The 24,360-nt window shown below is 32.9% G+C and overlaps 1 protein-coding gene across 1 annotated transcript; it reads right to left on the bottom strand.

The window, feature by feature from the left end:
* Positions 1–10,349: 10,349 nt before the first annotated feature.
* ETAA1 (ETAA1 activator of ATR kinase) lies at positions 10,350–23,011 on the bottom strand. The gene is made up of 6 exons (XM_063078703.1): positions 22,733–23,011; positions 21,461–21,586; positions 21,112–21,188; positions 17,838–17,950; positions 15,545–17,598; positions 10,350–10,577 (listed from the first exon to the last, which is right to left on the bottom strand). The coding sequence occupies exons 1-6, from the start codon at positions 22,926–22,928 to the stop codon at positions 10,459–10,461; spliced, it is 2,685 nt and encodes an 894-aa protein (XP_062934773.1). The 5' UTR covers positions 22,929–23,011; the 3' UTR covers positions 10,350–10,458.
* Positions 23,012–24,360: the final 1,349 nt, after the last annotated feature.

Here is a 24,360-nt window from a genome sequence, read left to right as displayed (position 1 = left end):
TTTATTTGGTGGCAGGCTGGTAAAGGGATTAAACACTGAACATTGGTGTCATCAGAACCATGCTCTAACCTAGCTAACTGTCTAGTCCTAGATAATTTTAAAGTTTGAAGACAAAAACCTCGTTTTTAAATTGACTGTTCAATTTATAGGTCTTCAACTCTCACATATATTTTCTATATTTTATGAGAAAAAAATAAAAGTAGGTAGTGCTAAGACAATAAATATAACCCCAAAAAGATTATATATTAGAAATCAACTACCAAAACAGACATTTAAAAAAAAACCCCACTTTTAAAAGCTACCTTACCCTGCTACAACTATTTAATATTGATATCAAAATGATTTTTTGACATTCATTTTTTTAAAAGAAGCCAAATTTGATGACATAATAGAGTAGTTGAGAGCTACAAAAATGAAAACAAAAGCCTTCACCTCAAGATAAGTCAAAACCTACATATTCAAATAAGCTGAATGTGTATAAAGAGAGAATTACATTACATTGAAGTATATCAGTGACAACACTGCTCACATCAGAAACTGTAACATCAGCATAGAATTGATAATGAGGGCTTAAGCAAATTTTAATAAATTAGTTAATAATAAACAAGACTAGTTGTAACTTAATTTAGAATGAATTTTAAATGATAGTAATGTTTGTATAACCTCTTTTTAGGTAGATAAAAGACTGAAAATGTTAAAAGTTCTGAAAATTTTTGGTTACTTTAATATATTAATTAAAATTATATAGGCGCTTTATTCAACAAAAGTTTTCCACTGTTAAAAGTCAGGAATGCTATACATCAAATTATGACAATAAATGATATTATTTTTAATATTTCCAATATAATGTATATGTACTATAATTAGGTTTTTTTGTGGGAATATAGATTTATACAAATTAAGTTCGAAAGTGATTATTATAACAAAAACATCTTTACAAAAAAATAATCCACATCCTACAAATGGCAATCATCCATTATGCACTCTAAAGATTATTTGATATAAATTTACATGTAATCTTTCCAGGAGCCATTTGTTATATTAAGCTATATACTTTAAGCTTCATAGTTAAAATTTGATTATTAAATTAAAGCATTTGATTTTTAAAATATATTAATAGTAGTACACATACACAACACCTATTGTGCACATATATATGTATATAACATGACATACATATGAAACTCAAATGAACCTACTTCCTTTAGAATCAAAGAAACTTGAGGAGCTCTAAAAACTCTGGACAAAATTACAAGTTCAATTACTTGAGGGTTCTAGAGAGTCACCAAAAGCAGGCAGATTTTGGAGGGGAGCTAAAACTTGGAGGCAGTAGACTGTAGAAGTTTCCCCTACTTGAAGTTTTGCCCTGAGGCCAAACACAGTTGTGGCAGAGTGCAAAGTGGCTGAATTTCCAGGAGAAAGTCTACCATCTTTCTGTTCAGAGGAACTAAGGGAAGGAGCCAAGGTAATTAGGGGGGTCAGAGAGAAAATATCAGAACAGAGAGAATCAGATAAATGAAATCTAAAATTCTGTGTATAAACTCTGACCAAATCTCTGTCTGACCCTAAACCTGCATTGTGTTGAATTGACTTAATGGAGTGTAAATTGAGATCTGAACTTCCACCCACCAGAGACAAGGCAGAATTTGCTATTTGAGTCTCACCAAGTTGATTGCCTGATAAAACAAAAACATCAATGCCCATCTGAAGAATATAACCAAATCCAGAGTCTCCAAACATAACCAACACAGGCCTAAGATATAATCCAAAATGATTTGACATATGAAGAGCTGGGAAATGTGACCTAATCTCAGAGAAAAGATAATTAACAGAGGAAAACACTATGATGATCAAAATGTTAGAATAATCAGGCAAGAACTGTGAAGCAGCTTTAAAACTATGCTCAATGATATAAATAAAAATATGCTTGCAATAAGTACAATGATAGAAAATATCAGATGAGAAACTATAACAAGGAACAAAGTAAATTTTTTAGAACTTACAAATACAATATTTGAAGTTTAAAAAAAATTTAAAATCAGATGAGCTAAATAGCTGCATGATGATGACAGTGTAAAAATTCAGTTAACCTGAAGATTATTAAAATTTATTCAATCTAAAGAAGAGAGAAAAAAGGTGGAAATAAAATATAAACAGCCTCAAGTACATTTCATAGAACATCTAAAAGTTAATTGGAGTTCCAGAAGGAAAGCAGAAAGAGAATGCGGTAGAAAAATATATAAAGAAATAATGACCAAAAACTTCCCAAATTTAGTGAAAGACATAAAACAGCTCCAAGCAGCTCAATAAATCTGAAACAGGATAAATATGAAGAAAACCAGGACTAGAAATATCATAGTAAAAGTGCTGAAGACAAAAGCCAAATAGTTTTGACCATATAAAGTAAAAGTACTTAATGTTTGTTTGTTGATTTTAAAATAAATAATTCTGAAAATATGATTGAGGTGAAAACTTTTGTCTTTTGAATTTTTTCTACATATTCATGCACAGCTTTATGTAGGTTTAGAAAATTTCATTAAATAAAGTGTGCAGAATTTTAATTTAAAAAGGCAAAATACTTTCAGTCATTGGCTTCCTAAAAGTAATATAATTTGTTAAAATATATAAGAATAAAAAGAAACCCATAAAGACCGTTTTTATTTTAGATACTGTTTTGAACAATAGAAGATATTGAAGAGTACTTTAGAATGTTCAAGGAATGATTTGCATTATCTTTAAATTCTATTTTTCCATGAATTTTTTGAAGTACCCTAATATTTCAGGTTTTTTAATATAGCCAAATTATTGATATTATCATATATTTCAATTAAATATATTTAAAAACAGTCTATTTAGCAGGTCAAGATTCAAGAACCTCATAGATTAACAAGCTTTTCTAAAAAAAATTCCAATCTTCATGCATAGAAGAGTTTCAGATCTACCTACAGTGTGATCTACAGTAAAATCAAGTTGAGCAAGGTTGAGAAGGTCAGGGTTCTAGTAGTGGTTCAATCATCAGACATTTATAAAGGGCATACTCTCTGAAAGCTTCACATTAGCAGTTAGAAGCCTTCAGGATCTCACAGTGTTCCCCTTCTAATCATGCAGATTGAAGGCAGTAAAAAGAACTAACCTTTCATCCACCATCAACTAGTACAGTTTGGTCCAAATATGAACTATTTTATCAAGTAAGAAAAGAGATTCTAGAGTTCTTTCACTATGTGACAAAGAATGACAGTTTAGAATAAGCTGGGACTAGACATAGCTCTCCCCAGAAGGGAAGTTTGGGTGGGTGCTAAGAAGCAATAGACCTGAGGATATATTCAAAAAGACTGAACTGAGTATAAAGGTCTCTTACATTTGGAAACAGTAACAACAAACACATAAACAGAAAGAATAAATACCATTAAATTCCATTATTAGAATACAGAAAATAAGTGTGTAGTTGGTATTTGGTATTTGGATTCATATTACCATGGCTTATTTCCTACCTTTCTTTGACATTTTTTGTTCCTAAATGTTCCTTTCCATTGCCAGATTTTCATCAATATTTAGGTACTACAACTATTTCAACACTCTTTAGACAGTAGTACAAAATCCTATAATTGGCCTAATACACTTAAAAACATAAAAGTTGACCTAGCAATTTCTCTTCATTAAAAGAAACCATGTTTTTCAACCCCAACAGCAACGTTTCATATGCATTGTTCTTTAAAAAATGCATTATGTGCATATATTTTTAATCTACCTATACAGTATCCTATTAAAGATCTCTCTCTCCCCTCCTCCATAAATGTTTTTAATACCTATTCATATTCCCAAATGTAATAATTCTGACACGTTGCTTCTAGTTGTGCACAGTGTACTTTTCTGCAATGGTTCTCAAGGTGTAGTCTCAACTCTTTGGGGTCCACAAGAGAACTTTTCAGGAGGTGTGCAAGGCCAAAACTGTTTTCTTAATAATAATAAAACATTATTTGCTTTTTCACTGTGTTGACATTTGTACCGGTGGTTCCAAGCAATGGTAAAACAATTGGTACTGTAGAACAAATCCATAGTAGCAACAAAATGTATTAGTAATCATTGTATTCTTCACATTCATTCACTTGCAGTCAAAAAAAGAAAAAAAAAAGGCACTTCACTTAAAGTCCATGATGAAGCAGTAATAATTATTAATTCCATCACATTTCAACTCGAGTATATGTCTTTTTAATACTCTGTGAGGCCAAATGGGAAGTACACATAAAGCCTTTTTGCTGCATATTAAAGTACAACAGTTGAGTCAAGGAAAAGTACGTGGAACAAGCTGAATTAACTGCTTTTTTAACTGCATGAAATACCAGTTTTACTTGAAAGAAATGACTGGCAAAGTATACTTATTCAGACTTAGGTATTTGGTAGATATTATCTCAAACACAAACAAAATTAGCCTGTTACTTCAAGGAAAATAATAGAAATTATTTTTTGCCAATGATAAAATTAAAGCTTTCAAGCAAAAATTAGAATTTTGAAAAACTTATATAAGCCACCACGAACTTGATAGCTTCCCAAAACATAAACGACGTTTCTTGAGATCAGAAAAGTGACAAAGGTGATTGTATAATAAAATGTGCAGCATTTGAAATATTTGCATAATTCTATGAACCAATATTTTCCAAATAATCATTGCATGTGTAAAAGATCTATTCAAAGTACAATACAGACCATTTGATTTTAATATACCAGAGTACAGAAACATCATTGATTTGGTACAGATTCTAATTGCAACTAACTTTATTTTTACTAAACAGCTTTTATTAAGATATGTGATTCACAGTAAATTGCACATATCTAAATTGTACAATTTTGTAGGTTTTGATGTATGTATATTGCATGAAAACACCAAAATCAAATAATGAACGTATCACCCCACAAGAGTTCTCTCTTTTGTAATCCTTCCCACCCACCCTTTCTGCTCCTCCCATCCCCAGGCAATCATTGATCTGCTTTCCACAATACACGAGTTTACATTTTCTGAAGTTTTATATAAATTATAAAACTTTTCACCATTCTACATTCCTATAAGAGAATATGGGAGTTCCAGTTCCTCCAGATGCTGCGAACATTTGAAATGGTAAGGCTTTTTAATTTTAGCCGTTCTAATATGTGTGTAAGTGTATCTCATTGTAGTTTTAATTTGCATTTCCCTAATGATGAACTTTTCGTGTGCTTATTTGCCATCTATATATCTCCTTTGATAAAGTGTCTGTTCAAATCTTTTTTGCTTTTTTTTAAAAATTGGGTTATTTTCTGTCTTAAGGTTGAATTTTGGGAGTAATTTATGTATTCTGGATACACACAATTACACGCTTTGCTGTCTGTGTATGAACTGATTACACGTGTGCAGTGACCAACCACTGACAGACTTTGAAAGAAGTGACATGATTGGTCACTTATCATGATTCACATGTTACACATTGATTCATGGAGTGAGCAAGCTGTAAAGTTTGTACTTTAAGCAATTATTCACAGTTAATACACTGTGTTAAAAGAAATTTGAACAGTGTTATTGGGGGACTGGCGTTACATAACTAAACCTCTTGCAGGTCGAGTGCAAAATAAGGAATGCCTACACTTTCATTTTTTCCCTCCTGGCCTTTATACTATTGTCATATATTTAACTTTTACATGTTATAAATTCCACAGCATTGTTACCATTTTTGTTTAACCAGTCAATTATATTTTGAAGAGAGTTAAATAACTTCTTAAAAATCATGTATATCTACCCATTTGTTTATCATTTCTAGCACTCATCATTCCTTTGTGTAGGTCCATTTCCCCTCTCCAAATTGCCTGATTTCCAGTGTCTTGAATCCACTTTTTCATGTAGTGTTTTTAAAATGTGTTTGTTTCAGCATACATGTGGTCTGTTATTCCATCTTGGAATTAACACAACTTTTTTTTTTAGGTGGCTAGCTGGTATGGGGGTCTGAACCCAAGACCTTGGTTATCAAAGGCTGCACTTCTAACCAACTGAGCTAACCAGCCAGCCCATCACAACTAACTTTTAAGATACACTTTTTGAGTTTCAGTGTAATATCAAAGAAGAATATCCACAATTATCGGAAAAGGCTATTAAAATACTTCTTCCTTTCCTGACTACGTATCTGTGTGAGACTGGACTTTCTTCATATAGTTAACTATGGGAAAATATTGTAACAAATTCAATGCAGAAACATATGAGAATTCAGCTATCTTCTATGTCAGATATCAAAACCTTGCCAAAAAATATAAACAATGCTATTTTTCTCGCTCATTTTTTTTTAGAAAATATGTTTCATAAGGAAAATGCATGTTTGTTAACATACAATGGTTTATTTTTACGTGTACTAATAAATATATCACTTCTAGTATGGTAAATATCAATAGACATAACCCATATAAACAAATGCTTTTTGGAGTCCTAAACTTAAGAGTATAAAAAGACCCCCAGACTAAAATGTTTGAATACTACTACTCTATATAGTATGCATCTAACCAGAAACCTTAATTTTCTCACCAGGACTGGAGTTTTACTAGCAACTTGAGGTATGCCATTACACCTTGGACTAGGAAATTAAGTTTTCCCCAACAGATTTAAAACCAGAATCAGAAGTTACTAAAATAATGAAGTAAAATGAAGTCGTTAAAAACAGCTATGCATTTTATGTATTTCTGTATTCTTCTTTTTAATAGCTGAGTGAAAAAAGCAACCTCTATGTGAACTCATGGTCAATAGCCACCCACTCACATATGTAACGTACAGCAGTCATCTGTATCAGAAATTGGGATTGGAGGGATGACCTCATGGCTCACTCGGGAGAGTGCGGCGCTGGGAGCGCCGAGGCCGCGGGTTCGGATCGTATATAGGGATGGCCGGTGTGCTCACTGGCTGAGTGCATTGCGGGCAACACCAAGCCAATGGTTACGATCCCCTTACCAGTCACAACAACAACAACAACAACAAAAACAAATTGGGATTGGAAAAAAAAATTCTCCTGAGTTATAAAATTAAAAGACCTATAGAATACTTATGAGACGTTTGGCACAAATGTCTGAAATGCTTTAATTCTTTCCTGTAATTTCCGTAGATCACTGGTTCTTGTGAATTGTTTCCACCAATGACAGTATGCTCAGTGGTTAAGATGACAGTATTTAGAATTAGATACACTTGTGTTCAACCTCCAGCTCCAACTTCTTTCCAATTGTGTGATTTTGAGAAAGTCACTTAATCTGCTTACTATACTTTCTCTATTTGTAAAATGGGTGTAAAAGTGTTATTCAATATGGTTGTTTTCAGAAGTAAATGAGTTAAATATTAAGTGCTTAAAATCATTCCTGGTAAATAAAACATTTAGCAATGTCACATAAATTTACCAATTTTGATTTCTTCTCAACAGTGCCTGCTATTAGCCAATGGACTTTAAAAAGATCCCTATGCATACTCATTTATGAGGTCTACGGGAAGCCACAAGGACAAATTTGGTGTTTTGTTCTTAATACCAAAAGTGATTATGATCACACCTGACAAAATTAAAAACCACAGTCAGATTTTAAGTAAATTTTCACTTACACTAATCAGTGTTAGGCTAAATTTAAATTGTCCCAAGGTACATTTTCCAACCCTAAAGCTCAGAATCTCAGAGACAAATTGTTTTAATAGAGCAAAGCAGAATCTCTCTAAATTCATTCAAAATTTAATGAGTAACCACTGAATACCAGTAGCAGGTGAACAGAGATGAGTAAAGTGTCTCTGTTTTTGGTAACGTAAAAGCCGGTGATAAAAGGTTTATGTATAATGATATAAGGCAGTGTTTCCCACGGTATAGTACATGTCTGCATACCACTGACTATGTCTGTGTTAAGCAATTCAATAGTTCCTGGGATCCAGTTTTCTGTCTACAATAGGAAAAGTGTAATGACAGATAGGCTCTACTCTGCCTCTATTTCCAACAATAGCTAAAGGAAGAAGAAGTAGGATAGAAAAGGACAGTGGTATGAACAGCAGGAATTAGCCTAAAAACCCAGTTGTGGTCAGGTCAGATGTACTGGGCCACTACACCCTCGACCACCCAGAAGTCCAATAAAGCTTCCTTTTAAAGAGATAGGGAGTCACTTAGAGAAAACTATTATGTAAATAACACTACAGGCTGTATGAAAATATGGCATAATTATGAAGGAGAAACAAAATGACAAGTTTTAAAATAGTACTATAAGATATATATACAACTGAACACATAAGGCATTATACATTTGCCTCATGAAAGATATAAGAACCATCAAATCAGAGAGAAGAAATGAATTCCAGTGAAGATGGCCAAATATGAGTTTCAAAGAAACTGAGACTTATTAAGCTGAGTCTAAATAAATGGACAGAAGAGGCTAAAAGCGCTCTAGAGAAAGTAGTAAGCAGGGAATGCTTAAGCACAGTCAAAACACAGTGAAGCCAAGTTAGGAAAAGATCAAGTATTATGAGGTCTTCATTTTCTTACCTGCATTTTCTTAGGTTCTTTGTTACATATTAGACAAATAACACAGGTTATCTGTTACTGCACTATACACATGAAAATATCATTTACAAAGTGATATACAGACAGTCCTTTACTTATGATGGTTCCGTTTAGGATTGTTCAACTTTACAATGGTGTGAAGGCAATACACATTCAATAGAAACCTTACTTTGAATTTAGAATAGTGATACGCACTACAATACTCTCTTGTGGTGCTGGGCAGTGACAGCGTGCCATGGCTCCCAGGCAGCCATGCAATCACAAAAGTAAACAACCGACACACAGCAGTGTCCTGTGCTGCCAGAAGATTTTAACCAATGGTAATGTTTTGCCTACTGTAAGTGTTCTGAACTATAATTTTGCCTAATGTAAATGTTTTGAGCATATCTGAGGTAGGCTAGGCTAAGCCATGATGTTCAGTAGGTTAGGTGCATTAAATGCATGTTCAACTTAGGATGTTTTCAACATACGATGGGTTTATCAGGACGATGGGTTTATCTAACTCAAGCAGCATTTGTATTCTTACAGAGCAATAACTACTATATTATCATAGCTCTATGACACTTGAATAGTAGTGAACACCATACCATGATAGGGTTTCACATCTATAACTTTCCTTACGTCTCCTAAAGCCATTTGGAAGAAATAAAGCATCCTTACTGCCTTATGCCCTCTCGTTAGATTTCTATTACTGGCTCAGCAAATTCCAAACAGGAGAAAAGGGGGAAAAAAAAAGTAACAGAGAAGAAAAAATTAGTGAAGTAAGTGAATTAACTGAGGGAAAAATTGCATAGTTACAGGAAAACTGAAAAGAAAAAGACTCATTTTTATACCCTGGATTCTTTAAAACAACATCAGAAACAATGAGCATTATTACTGAAGTCCTTAATGTGCTTTTAATTACATTTTTGTTTTATACCATAAAATAATTAATGCTCCCCCAAACAAGTTATTTTATGTACTAAGGCTTTGAAATAAATCGTATAATTGTCTAGGTGTCCAAAGAAAACATTTTAATCCTAGCACAGCTTTAACTTGCCTGTGACTCTTAAAATAACTGTACTAATTTTCCTCACCTATACAATAAAGGTGGATCAGATGATATCTGAAGTTTCTGCCAGCTCTAAATGTTAATGATATTACATTACTTATATAGCTAATTCACTACTTCCTTTTTCTTTCTTCTTCTTCTTCTTTTTTTTTTTTATAAAATAAAGATGACCGGTAAGGGGATCTTAATTAACCCTTGACTTGCTGTTGTCAGCACCACACTCTCCCAAGTGAGCCACGGGCTGGCCCTCACTACTTCCTTTTTCTAAACTAGACTTCTTAAATCAGTGTTTTCCTTAAAAATGATGAAAGTTTCCAAAATATCACATTTCAGAAATCTTAAAATTCAAATCTACTTTTGAAATTGAAAATAATTTCCTTACAAATAAACTGAAGTCCTTTGTTTCCTACCAACCATGTTCCTAGAAATATGGAAGTATTAATTAAAATTCAGAAAGGTATAAAAACCTTAAACAAGTTACTGAAAGTAAAACTATATAGAAATAGTCCCTATTACCTCAGTAAGTTGAAGCTTTGTATTAGGAAAAGAAATTACAATAGAAAATTAAGTAGATTATATTTTTTGATGATTACCTGCAATCACAGTATTTAAAAATATAATTACTTTCCTCTGTATAATTTTAGTACATAATTGGTAACTTTACTGAATTTTCCAAAATTTACGTGTAATTTACTTTCACATACATTTCCAAGGAAAGGTTTCACTTACCATCATTGAAAAGATTTATTATTTAATAAAGTCCATGCTTTAAAAGTCAGCATTAAATTTCTCACAGAGAAATCAAGAAAAAAAAACTTCCTATCATAGATAGTTATCAACAGTCTGTTAAGTCTTCCAACTAATATTTCATTACAGAAATTAAGTGGGAGCTGTATTTACAGATGATGCCCGTGCTTTTGCCATTCTTCGAACCAGTGCTTCTTGTCTTTTTCTCTGAATTTCTTCAGGAGAATACTTTCTATTTTTCTCCTCTTCCTCTAAAAATTAAGCAAAAATATAGCTATTAATTTTACAGCCTACAAAGTCATCTTGAATAAGAGCTTTAATTTTTGCCTTCTCATTACCCAGATTTGCCTATCAGTTTGGCTCTTAAATCACACTAAACTACTAACTATAAGATTCAAAGTTCATACATACAGATACAATGCTTCAACTCAAAAGAAAATCAAGCACTGACCAATCTGTCCCTATCTTATGCACTCTTCACAGTGTGATCAAACTCAATTTGATTAAAAACTATCTTGATTTTGATTACCTACCAAATACTTCATGTGGACTATGACATCTAATTTACATGACCCACGAATGAATCTATCTTAAAAACTGGTATTTTAAATGTTATATGAGGGTACTTCAAAAAGTTCATGAAAAGATTCATAGATTTATATTATCTTGTAATTCAATTTTTCAATGAACTTTTTGAAGCACCCTCATACAAACTTTAATTGAAAAGTAGTCAAAATATGATAAATTAAATTTGATACCAGTATCTTAAATAGAGTATGTTTACTATTCTAAGATATGCTGTACTAATAGTCATCTACTTTTTTCTCTATAGAGCTACAAGGTTTTCATTCCAGCCATTGAGGCAAAATATTTTAGAGTGATAAAGTGAAATCTCTCATGTCAAACTGGCCACCTGTGACTCACTATTAGAGACTATATTTTTATTTGAAATATGTATTTTGTAGAGACTTTAAAATAGATTCTATTAATTAAGTAAATTGAAGTCATATTAGAAACTATTTACTCATTTAAATAATATTTAAAATTTAAGAATTCTAATACATATTTAATTTTTATTGGCAAAACCATGGCATGTTGTAAAATATGCTTTTCAGAGAAGTAAATAAGAACGTGTGACAGTCAAGCACCACATAATGATATTCTGGTCAGAGAGGACAAATGTATGATGGTAGTCCTATAAGACTTAAACGGAGCTGAAAAATTCCTATCGCTTAGTGTCATAACAAAACCTATCTCATAGCTGTCTTAATGTTGTAGTGCAATTACTTTTTTAAAAAATAAATTTAGTGTAGCATAAGGGTAGTGTTTATAAAGTCTACAGTAGTGTACTATAATTCCCTACGCCTTCACATTCACTCACCACTCACTCACCGACCCACTTGGAGCAACTTTCAGTCCTGTAAGCTACATTCATTGTACGTACCCTATACAGGTGTACCATTTTTAATCATTTATATTGTATTTGTACTATGTTTAATATGCTTAGATACACAAATACGCACCACTGTGTTGCATCTGCCTACAGCACTTAACCCAATAACATGTTGTACAGGTTTGTAGTCTAGAAGCTATAGGCTATACCCTATAGTCTAGGTGTGTAGTAGGCTATACTATCTAGGTTTGTGTAAGCACACTTTATAATGTTCACATGACAAAATCACCTAACCACATTTCTCAAAACATTTCCCCATTAAGCGACACATGACTGTATTGTGAGAAGAAAAATATTATTCATACTGACATCTAGAAGAAGATTCAGAATTTGTTATATGACATTTCTCTTGTAAACTAAGGCAGGCATTTTCCAAAATATATCATCTGTCTCCCTTCACTTTCTTGGTATAATCAGAAATGGGAGAGGGTATTCAGTTAAAAGATACATATTTTGAATAAACTCCCCAGATAATTCTGATGTCTTTTCTTTTAAAAATTTTTTTGTATACAAACCCTTGACCTTGGTTTTACCACACTGTGCTCTAACCGAGCTAACCAGCGACCCTTGATCTTTTTTATTTTTTAAGTTAGTTAAGACTGTAGCTATTTTCCCTTACAGAAAGACACTAGAAGATCCTTTATAATTAGTTTGGGCTGGCTGGTGAGCTCAGCTGGTTAGAGCACACTGTTGGTAACTCAAAGGTCAAGGGTTGGGATTCCGATACCACCAGCCAGCTGCTGAAATATACATACGTACGTACGTGCGCACGCGCGCGTGTGTGTACATATATATAATTAGCTTGACTAATTATCTAATATTTGTCTCAAAACTGAGAAACACACAAAACTAAGAATACACATACACAGAATTTAAATTCAACTGACCATAAGTATGAAAGGAAAACAGGTTAATAACCTACAATAGCAGAAAAGAATATAACTTCCTAAAATTGGCCTTACAATTGACTGGCTTGGTGATATTCTGGAAAATAATTTCAAATGATATCAAGTCAAACCATGAAAATTTGATTAGGGAATCATCTATCTTTCCCATCAGCCCTTCTTTTAACTCAATCTATAATAAAAAACACACAGCAAAGTCTCAAACTATTCCTAGGCATTAAGCAAAAGTGGCTTTCTTAATCTTTACCTTTAAAGTGCAGGGGTCAGAAAATTTTTTTCTGTTAATGGCCAGAAAGTAAGTACATTAACCTTTGAGGGCCAGATGGTCTCTTCTTGCAACTGCTTAAGTCTGCCATTATAGCACAAAAATAGTCATGGACAATACATAAACAAATGATGCGCTCAAATAAAAAAATGTGTTCAAATAAAACTTTTTTTATTCATATAATTTCCAGATGTCGTGAAATATTATTCTCTTGATTTTTTTTCAACCATTTAAAACGCAAAAACCGTTTTTACTGTGCTGGCTGTACAAAAACAGGCTGCAGGCTGGATTTCAACAGGCCATAGTTTGCCTACTCCTGACTTAAATCAATGAGGGAGTTAAATGGGTTTTGTTTCAAAGATACTCCCTGGAGAGCAGCTTGCTACATACCAATGTAAAAGGAAGAAAAAAACAACAGACAACATCAATAAGGTTAATATTAATTAAGAGATTGGGTACTATCAATAAACTTAAAGGAAAAATTGATAAGGTATGCTAAAAGGCAAATTATTCACCCATAAAAAATGTAGATAGGATGGCAGAAGTTTTGGGAAAAGCTCAAACACTCCAGAGAGATTTAGTCTTTAATGGAATTACAACTATATGTAAACAAATTCATTTTGAGAACACAGTTGAATTAGTTACAATATTTTAATATAAATTTAAATATTTAAATATTCGATATAAATTTAAATATTTAAAATATTTAATAATATTTAAATTATTTAAGAATGACAACAATTTTTAAAATTTCAAAATATCTAGTTTGAGCCATCAGGTAGAGAAATGTTTATTGTCAATGCTGATAAGAGTATAAACTGGTGTCACTTTTTTGAAAGGAAATTTGGCAATATCCATCAAAATTCAAAACATTCTCCTACATCAATTTTCTAGAAATTAACAGATACAATCACATGGCATGCAGAAATTTACGTAGAAGGATATTCACTAGAGTACTGTTTGTAATTGCAAAATACTGCAACCAACTTATACCAATACAGAAACGGTTAAATTATGGCACATCCATATAACATATCACGTAGACGTAGAAACAGGAAAAGATAGCTATAATTAAATTAAGCAAAGGCACAAAAGCAAGTTGCCAAACAGCGGGTATATAGTGTCTACTTCCATCTGTTTAAATAAATCTATAGGTATACACACATATTTACATATATGTATGCATATACATGCATACACACACCTTTTTATATGCATAAAAATGATACATGATGTATGTATGCCGAACTGTTAATAGTGGTTTTCCCAGTGGAATGGCATGGGAAAGAAAACAGTAGAAGACTTAATTTTTTACTTCAAATTATTGTATAGTTTTATTTCTTTCTTTTTAAACAACTAGCATATTACTATTGAAAGTTAAAAAATCTGGGGGAGTCACTTAAATAGGAAAGTTTTAGCAATAATGCCAACCAGACTGACAACAGTCACTAAATTGCAACTTCTGATAAAAGACATGAAGGAATTAAGAAATGATGGAAAATAAACAAGGAAAAGACCTAATTATACAGTCTTCAAGGAAGGCCTCTGTGAGAAATTAATACTTATATTGAGACATAAAAAAGCACCAACAAAAGGGTAAGGGTGGGGGAAGGGGTCAAATGTTGGGAAGGAGTAATTTTAGTCAAGGAGAATAGCATAGACTGAAGTAGGAAAGACCCTATTCTGTTCAAGAAATTTAAAGACGGTGTAGCTGAAGCAACAGTAGGTAAGGAAAAAAGAGAAGAGGCAGGTTAAGGTGAGACAATCTAGAGCTTTGTAGATCACAGTGTAAAGTTTGGATTTTATTTGAAATACGATGGGCAGCTATGGAAGGTTGTTTTAAGCACAGGAATACTGTATTTGTCTATCTGGCTTTATTCTGCTATTTGGAGACTAGAATTGAAAGGGGACAGATAAAAGAACTGCAGTAGACTAATCTAGAAATGTTGGCTTGGATAAGGGTAGTAGCAGTAGAGAGTGAGAAAATGGACAGTCCTGAGACACAATTTTCAAGATAGAAACAATGGAACTTATTGACAGAACGGAGAATTGGGGAAATGTGGAATTAGAAGCATCAGAAATGACAGGTTGTAGCAAATAAGTAAATCACAATTCTAACCGTCACAATTAGCACTGAGTTTTATATCAGACATTATATTAGCAAAGTGTTTAATTAGAATACTCAAAATTTTCAAATATTGTTCACCTTGCTGTTCCGCTAAAAGTAGGAGTAAGATTACTCAAGTATTAATATATTTACTAAACGCAAACAATATTAAAACTAAAACTGTAATACTTATATCTAAAAGTACAATTTTCCAGGAAATAACTCATAAATCATTCAACAAATATTTACTGAGTACCTTCTATATGCCAGTCATGTACTGAGTGTTGGGAAAGAATTTGATGGAATCATAATATACCACCTACTCTTCATATATTACAGCATCATTATTTGCAAGAATCACTTTAAGAATTCTAGTTAAACATCATAGAATAGTTTTTACCTTATGTTACTTACACTCAAAACAGCAAATAACTAGTTTTATTACTTTCCAAGATGATTCTTTTCAAAGAAAACTATCTAATACATACCTCTTGAAGACTGTTTCAGAGATTCATAAAGTTTCACTGAAGATTGCTGCTGAACAGCCTCCCCAAGAAATGGGCTGACAGTTTTCTTTTTCTCCAAATCCTGTGTAATTTTGGTACCAGACATACTTCCTGTTATACTATTTTGATTAAATTGAAAAAGAATTTGAGAATTTTTCATCTTTGCAAACGTATACTTTGAAAATCTATCTGTTTTGTTAAGATCACTATGCGCTTCATCCATTACAGTCTTACAGGATAGTTGCTGAGTACTCAATTTCTTCTTATAAGTAGCAATTTCAGTACTCATATGATCTGAATGCATATTCAAATTTGAACTTCCTGCATGAAAGGATTTGGAATTATTCACTTGTATTGGAACATCAGTGTTATTCCAAGAGCCAGGCAGACTATTGATTTGACAATTTGAGTTCTTAGAGCACATAGTCAAATTTGTTGTAGCATCTAAAAAACTTGGGGAATTCCCACACACTTTTCCCTTCTCCATCTTCATTGATTCATCTATTTGTGAGCTATCTGTCAAGGAAGATGTTTGCACTGAAATGCTGCCCAGATTCAAATGCTTTGATTGCACTAACTGAATTCCTTGTTTAGATACAGTAACCATGTTTTTGGCTCCATGTTTGGTATTAAAATTGACTTCATGTATACTTTCTGATGTCTTGCTGTCCTTTACAACGTCTTGTTGCTGAGTTAGTCTTTCAATATCATCACATGCTTCGTACAACAAATCATCATCTACATCATCCGCTTCCCAAGTACTCTCTAATTGATGACATGCTTTAATAATTTCATTGGCAAATGATGGATCATTCCAATCATCAAAGAAAGAACCTAATTTTGATGCATTAGTCTGATGTGGGTTACTAATACTGGTTTCACTAACTAGAGTTGCAGAGCCAAAAGGATCAATATTAACAGGTACTTTAAAAGACTGATTTAAAATGGGCTTATTTTTTTGTTCATCAGAATATCCTGTGTTCAAAGCAGACTTTTTTTCAGAAGCATTTATATTAGAATTAAATATGGTATGAATATCTTCCTTTACTGTTGTCAGATTAGATGTAACTGGACAATCTTGTATTTTGTCTTGAACAACAATTTTATTGAAAGATTTCTCAAATTTCATTTTATTTCCTGTGGATAGTAATTTGTTTAATTTATCATTTGAATTTGGCAAAAATCCATATTCTCCAGTATTTACTGATTCTCTTTTATGTGTCTTTGAAGGAAGATTTTGTAATATTTTTGAATCTCTTAATCTGGCATCTAGACTTGCATTCATTCTTGACTTACTTGTATCATTTTTACTATTAAAGGTACAGATTTTCTTTTGATCAGTAACCTGGGCCGTTTTATGAGAAGGGAAGAGTTCAGCTATTTCAACATTTTGCCTAACAAAAGGCTCATTATCTAGTAAGTTTTCCCAATCATCTTCAAAATCACTGGTAGTAAATGCATCAATGTGCTTATTAGAAGCTTCTGGCTCCTCAGTACTGTAAATTGCATGTGATTTTGTTGTCATGGGAGCACCTACTTGAGGAGAAAATGATCCTGGAGTTTTATTTGACAATTTTTCAGTGACCAGAGTTTCATTAGTAATGATTTGCTCCTCTTTTAAAGGATTTTTCTTTCCAAAGGTAGTATTTCTGGTGTTTAAAAAAGCACCTGACAGATCTTGACTTAACTGTCCACTACATTTCTGAGTAGAACCATCAAAAATGGCAATAAAGGCTGCTTCAGCATTTTGGTCAAATGGCTTCTGACTGCTATTTTGATCATTTACCACAGATATCTTGGTGTTTCCTTTCATTGACTTCTTTATTATATCATTATCTATTTTGGGAACTATACCACTTAATGACTGCATCTGTACATGATCTGTATAATTAGTTAAAGTCTCTGTTTCTGAAATTGTCTGGATAAAACCATGATTCCTCTTGCTTTGCTCTTGAATCACATCTAGCTCTTCCATATTTTTATCAAATTGTTTAGCCAATTTCATAAGTTCTTCTTCTTGATTTTGTGTTTTTAACCTATTAAACATTAAAAAATTATAAATAAGAAATGTTTTACAAGTAATTATAAATATTATTTCACATATTTTGAAATGTTAAAACTCAAAAATTTAATACTTTATAATTATATTAACTCTAAATTTTTGCAAAAGTAAGTAAATTTTATTAACCATTTTGAAATACTCACAAAATCAGAACAGATTACTAAAAATTTTTGCTTCATTGAGTCTCAGAAAAGTTGAAAAGTCTGAACTTACTTTGTGCAGCTGATTTTTCCTCTTGATTTTCCTTTTGTTACTATGGGAGTACAAGGAATAGCAGTTTCTCCAATCCACATGCCCAGCATGGAGTTTGTGGTTGGTTTTTCATCCTTTGGCAGAAGGGGAAAAAAAGAGAAAAAGACATGTAAAAGTTTCAAAAAAAATAATAATAATAATAAAAGAAAGAGAGGGAGAAATGAAAAAAGAAAGGAAGAAAATGAAAACTAGTTACTCTGAATTATTTTCCTGGAGCAATAAATTCTGACGAGGTGATAGTTACCAAACTCAGAAACAATGAGTACTTGGGGGATGACAGCAAAAGTTACAAGAGTGATCCACTTATGTTTCACAGAATGAAAACATTCAAAATTAGGAATTCCTTATTTTCAAAAAATATTAAGTTTTAAGAGTGAAATAATTTATCAAATGCATATATAATAGTAAAAGTGCATTTTTATTGAAAGAAAAGTCACTTATTTCAGTTGTCATAGATACTCAAAAAACATTAATATCAGAAATAAACTGTGGCAGAAATCATCAGACTTGAGAATAAAGAAAGATGCACATGGAATTCTTTCTGTATCACCTGATTCTCCAAATTTTCCTTATCCCCATTATAATCGTTATCTAAAGTTGGACAATTCATGTTGACTTAAATTGAAAACACTTAGATAGTATTAAGGTCAGGTACAACCAAATACACACATGAAGAAAAGAGAAAAAAAGAAGAACTAAGGTCAGGATTGAGTTAGAGATAAGAGCAAGGTTAGAACTGATGCTAAGAATGAGGCAGAGATAAGAACAAAGAATAAGTAGAGAAAGCAGAAAAAGTTTAACCAGGATAAAATCTAGGAAAAAGCTATTTCAGATCTGGTTATTTTTGCTATTGCCTTTGTCACTTGATCACACAAGAAATTAAGAAGATGAGCTTTATGAATTAACTGTAAACCAAAATAATCAATCAAATTGATTTTTTTACTCTATTTTTATAGTACCTAGAATGAATATAAATTACTATCACACAAGGTTTAGCTGAAAAGACCCCTACAACTTGGTATTTCAAAATGCTCAATCAAGAAGCAGTTTTCTTAATGTCCAGTTGAACCTAGTTGACTTGAGCTTTGCAAAATACTCAAGAAAGTCAGTAACTTCACTTTCGGACTGTATATATTTTCCCTTTTGTTTCAACAACAATCTTGAATTTAAGGAAAATAATTATTAATGATTTAATTATGGACTCTGCCCACTTACCAAGTATTTAAATTCATTCAATTTTCAAATAACTAAATTGTGACTACTTTATATGCTCAACATTATATATATACAGGGGGTCCTATGTATTCTTGTATACTATTTACAAATGTTATATTTTAAATATTTCTTCATTAATAATTATATAATTTCTTGATTCCTAACTACAGTCCAGGTATTGTATAAGATATCTAATTGTATTACTGCATTACTTTATTTCATCCTAAAGAGTATATTATGTAATATTGTATAAATGATGGAAAGATATACACCATCTTCAAACAACCAACATCATATAAAAAGTGAAATGACTGTCCCATTAAAATGGAAGTCCATATTAAAAAAAAAAAAAATGCCATCTCTGAGATCATTAAAAGGAAATTAAATGATCTGAAGAGAATAACTCACCTAAAACAAACAACCATGAATATTTGCCATTCTGAGAACATGAGAAGCTTTTAAAGAGACCTTCATACTACCAAAGATTTAGGTGCTTTAAAAGTGCTCAGTTGAAGAAGGTAACATTTAAAAGCAACTAATTTCTCTGTATTTTTTCTTTTTACACAGGTTACCACTTGCATATTGTTGCCATTTCTTTATATGAGCTATTATTTCCAGCCCATTTAGGTAAAGGGTCTAATAATTTACTCAGCTATCTTTTTATCACTATTTAGGCTGGCCAGCCCAAACACTTTTTATTATGCTTCTTTCATGTGAAACCCACAATTAATGAAGATCTACTGTTAACTTATAGAGTAAGTAGTATTATGGCACAAATGCTGTTTAATTAATGAACCATATGTAAAGGGACTATCTATGACATGCCAAATATGGAATGTAGAGCTACTGACAACAGAGTTGTTTTGTCTGTGCTAGTTGTAATTCTGGATGTTTTATAGCTGCTAAGAAAAACTTTACTTTCTGTCTCCACCACCTGGATGATGGTGATCTCTCATAACCACATTTTGGGCCAGTGCCATCTATTATTTATGGTCAACATACGGTAACTATCCAAGGAAAAATACCACAGTTCCTTCAGAGAAGCCACTAAGCAAAAATAGGATGCTCTGTGGATTTAAATGTTGTTAAATAAGAAAAAGAGAGAAAAGCAAAGAAGCTCAGACAGTTTCATGTACTGAGCCTGTGCTTCTTAGTAACAGTCATAAGACAAATATGATAAATGATATTATGGCCACATATTGCAACTGGAAAAATAAATAAATAAATGATAGTAGAGTTATGGGGTTCATTTGTGTCAAATGATTGACTTAAAATTATATTTCTATTTCACTCAAACAGAATTAAAATGAAGAAAAAAAACTTTTGAAGATGATTCTATTATAGTAAGTTATTTAACAACCTTAACATAACCTTACATTTATAGTGCTCTGCAGTTTACAAAAATTTTTTACCTAATTTATCCTCCTAATGATCCAATGAAGAGAGCAAGACAAGCAATAATTCTAGTTTATGGCTGAATGCCTAGGGTCACACAGCATAGAAGGCTGAATGAGGACTAAATCTAAATCCAGGGCTCTCTTCACTTTAATAAGTATTTCTGCATGATCTTATAAGTCAATGAGTATTAAGAGCAGTTTCAATGAGGAAAAGTTGGACTATAGATAGTAAACAAATACCAATCACAAAAAAATTGTAAAAGTTTAAATTCTTATTAATTGCTTTATTCTATTATTTTAGTAACTTGAAAAATGAAGCCACGTGCTATTGAACACATTATAGACAAAATAAACACAAAGCTCTATTCGAAAATCATTAATCTAAAAAACTTAAAATATATGTTTAGGAAAACATATATCACCAATTTTATATTATGCTTGTTTTTTTCAAAAATGTCATGCGGTTCAGAAGTAAAAAAGGTAAAAGTAATCTTTGCTGCCCCTATTTTTAGGAGAGTTATAAAAGACAAAACATTATTTTCCATTCAAATGAACTATACAAGAATTTAGTGGCACATTTTTTGTTTTGTTTTAAAATAAACTATAGAATTAGTGATATTTACCTGAGGAGCAATACGATTAACAATATGTGAAATCTCATCACTGTCTGTAGTGTATATCTGTTTTTTTCGTCCTTTGCCTAAAGAAACAAAAACATTTCTATAAATTTTAAACAAAAACCAAAAAACTAATTTTTAAAAATAATTTTCACTTCTTAGAAAATTATTTTAATTAGCAGAGCTTAGGTAACTATGAACTGTGGTATCACATGTATATCACAGAAAAAAAATCACCTAAGAATCAAAAAAAATCTGTTATATAAAAGTTCCTGAGGTTGTTACCCAACTGACCAGTTAAATCTTAATCATTTATCAAGTATTTACCCATGTAAAAATGTTAATTACAAATTACCTAACTGTTTTGTCATTGGAGAATTTTGATCCCAAAAGATATCATTCTGTCCATCCGGATCATTAGGAGAACTGAAGGTAGACGATAAATCCATTTTCAGCACTCTCTTTGGTGTTTCATACCTTTCTATATAAAATATGATTAAATAACAATTGTTGCATTTTAACACATTGCTTTTCTTTATAATACTCTAAAATCAAATTTTATAATTGGATGTTTTATAGTTCAATTGTAAAATTTTCTCCCAAGACCATTATATTACTTGGACCACAATTGAAATGTTTGTTTCACATAAAAATCCATGCACTACTTCACAAATTCGACCTTATAAACAGCATTATTTTTAGATAACCTAGAAGCTCTAGTATACAATAGTATATGACCTAGTCACTTCATTCATTATCACCGGGATTTGAAGGCTTTGGGGAACCACCTGTAATTTACAGATATATCACAAAAATCAAAAGTATCCCAACAGAAACTTCATTAAAAGTCTGTGTATCCCCTTTCACCAATTCTATTCAACTTACACTAACTACTCTAAAAAACATTAGTGATCCATTTCTTGGGAAGTTTGGTCTAGAATGACTTTTAAAATTCAAAGATTTGTTTTTGTTCATTCCCGAATTGCTTCATGGGAGTAAAACTAAAGGTATGCAAACTAACAAACACCAAAGTTTAAGAACAAACTCTAGGAAAGGCTTTTATATGAGTTTCGCTTCCAGCACGATTAATTGTCTTTTAAAATAGAACACCCAAAACTGATGAGAACCAAAGGAGCCCTCAGTTTCCTACTTAGAGGGAGGTTACACAACTACTCCTGGTTTCTTCACTGTGAGGTGAGACGTGCTGTAAGATTTCCATATGGCCCCTTTCCTAAAGCAAGTCAGTACAAACGAGTTTTAAGGGAAAATATTTCTCCCGGGAATATAAACTAAGGGCAGAAAGCCTATCAGCTACTTCTCCTCCCTCCGCCACTACTGCTGACTGGAGGAGCAGCCTAGAAGTCACCGCCCTCCCCCGACAGGTAAACCACACGACCTATTCCGGTGGCACGGGCACGTGGGCGGTCAAACCTAACGGGGCAGTGCTCAAACTCGGGAACAAAAGCCGTGCGGAGTGCTACAGTTATTTCTGGATTCGCGACGGGACGATCCCAGAGAAAGTGAGCGCACTTCCAGATTCCACCCCCGCCCCAGATTTCCCTGATGCCAGCTGGGCTGTGGGGCTGCAGCGGCCAAGCCCAGGCAGGCTGCGCTGCCGACGTCTCACCGTCGGGGTTACTTTTACTGCACGAAGCAGCTGCTGGAGGCCCCTCTCCAGCCCCGCGGAGCCCGGAACCGCGGGCCGACCTCAGCCGCCTCCTTCCCGGCTCGACCATCGAGCTCCATTCCTCAGCCGCCGCGGCCGTTTTGCGCGGCGTGATTTTCGAGCCAGGGCTATCCCCATGTTTCCTTCGCCGACTCATTGCCTATAAGCCCCCTCCTCCACACGCTTCTCCTTTCACATTTTGCAACAGGAGGAATAAGGCCACGGCACTACAAACGGGACTGCTCGCCAACGGCCGCAGCCATTTTGGTCAGTGGAGCGCGCGTAAGCGGCGGCCGCTGATTGGCTGCGTCTGGGCGAGGGGCGGAGCGGTCAGGGAGCCGGCGGCGCGCTTCCGCAGCTGGGACCTGAACCTACGGTGAAGGCATCTGAAACCAGACTCCTGGGAGCGTGTGAGGTGGAAGGAGATTGAATGAATGCACTAGCAGCGTTTTATTTGCATCTAAAAAGACGCATTACTTAGATTCAAATTATTGTGTGTTTTAGAATTTTTTATGAAAAGATACAGATTAGGAAGGAAGAAATAAAATTATTTTTTCATGGATAATGTTTTGTTTGTAGAAAAATGAAAAAAAGTAGAAAAAATATTAAATAAAAATATTAAATTTATTAAATAATAAATTAACAGAGTTGCTGGATACATAGTTAATATTCAAAGATCAATTGTGTTTCAATAGATTAGGAACAAACAAAATTGAAGTTTTAAAGAAATATGGTTTATAATAGTATATGACATAGTGTTAAATAAGTATTATCAGAGACCATTGTTTTGGACTAAATTCCTGCACTAGGTCCCCCAAAACCAGACTAAAAATCAAAATGGAGTCACCCTTGCTAAGTTCAACCTCACTTAGATTGTGGTCTGACCTTCTGAGAAATCGGGAGAAAGAGATAATAGCCAATTAATTTCCCTAACAGACCAGTTTAATTCTTCAATAGATATAATGAAGTTCACTCTGTTTTAATACTTACACAAAAAAGAAGCCTGAAGTAATCTGCTGTTAATAATCAGTTAGTTTTCTATTGTTCTGTCTGCCTGTCCCCACCTTACAAGGAAAGTAACTTTTAAATGGCCAGTCGGATTTTTGTTCTTTGTTTCCACTTTTTCAGGCTTTTATGTCTATAAAGGCTTTGTTATTTGTAACAAACTTTGGGGCACTTCTCTGACTCTGTCAGATGGTATTTCCTGGGTTGATCCTCACATTTGGCTCCCAACAAACTTTACAAAATTATTTTTGCTTTGACAGCCTTAATTTCAGTTGGCAATAATAAATAACTAGGAATAAATTAAACCAAAGATTGCCACACTACAGAGAAAACTATAAAACATTTTTGAAAGACATTGAAGACCTACATCAATGAAGCGTTATACTATTTTCATGGGTTGTGACTCAATATTGTTGCAATATTAGTTCTTTCCAAACTGATCTATAAGATGCAATGCAAATACATTAAAAGTCCCAATAGGGTTGTGTGTGTGTAACATGGTAAGTTTATTCTAAAATTTACATTGAAATGGAAAGGGCCAAAAATATCCAAGAAACTCTTGACAATCTCTTGAAGAATAGTGA

Source organism: Cynocephalus volans, chromosome 14 (assembly GCF_027409185.1).
Source record: "Cynocephalus volans isolate mCynVol1 chromosome 14, mCynVol1.pri, whole genome shotgun sequence".
NCBI classification, from domain to species: domain Eukaryota; kingdom Metazoa; phylum Chordata; class Mammalia; order Dermoptera; family Cynocephalidae; genus Cynocephalus; species Cynocephalus volans.
The sequence above is the reverse complement of the archived record's forward strand: the minus strand, read 5'-3'. Positions and strand labels throughout refer to the sequence as shown.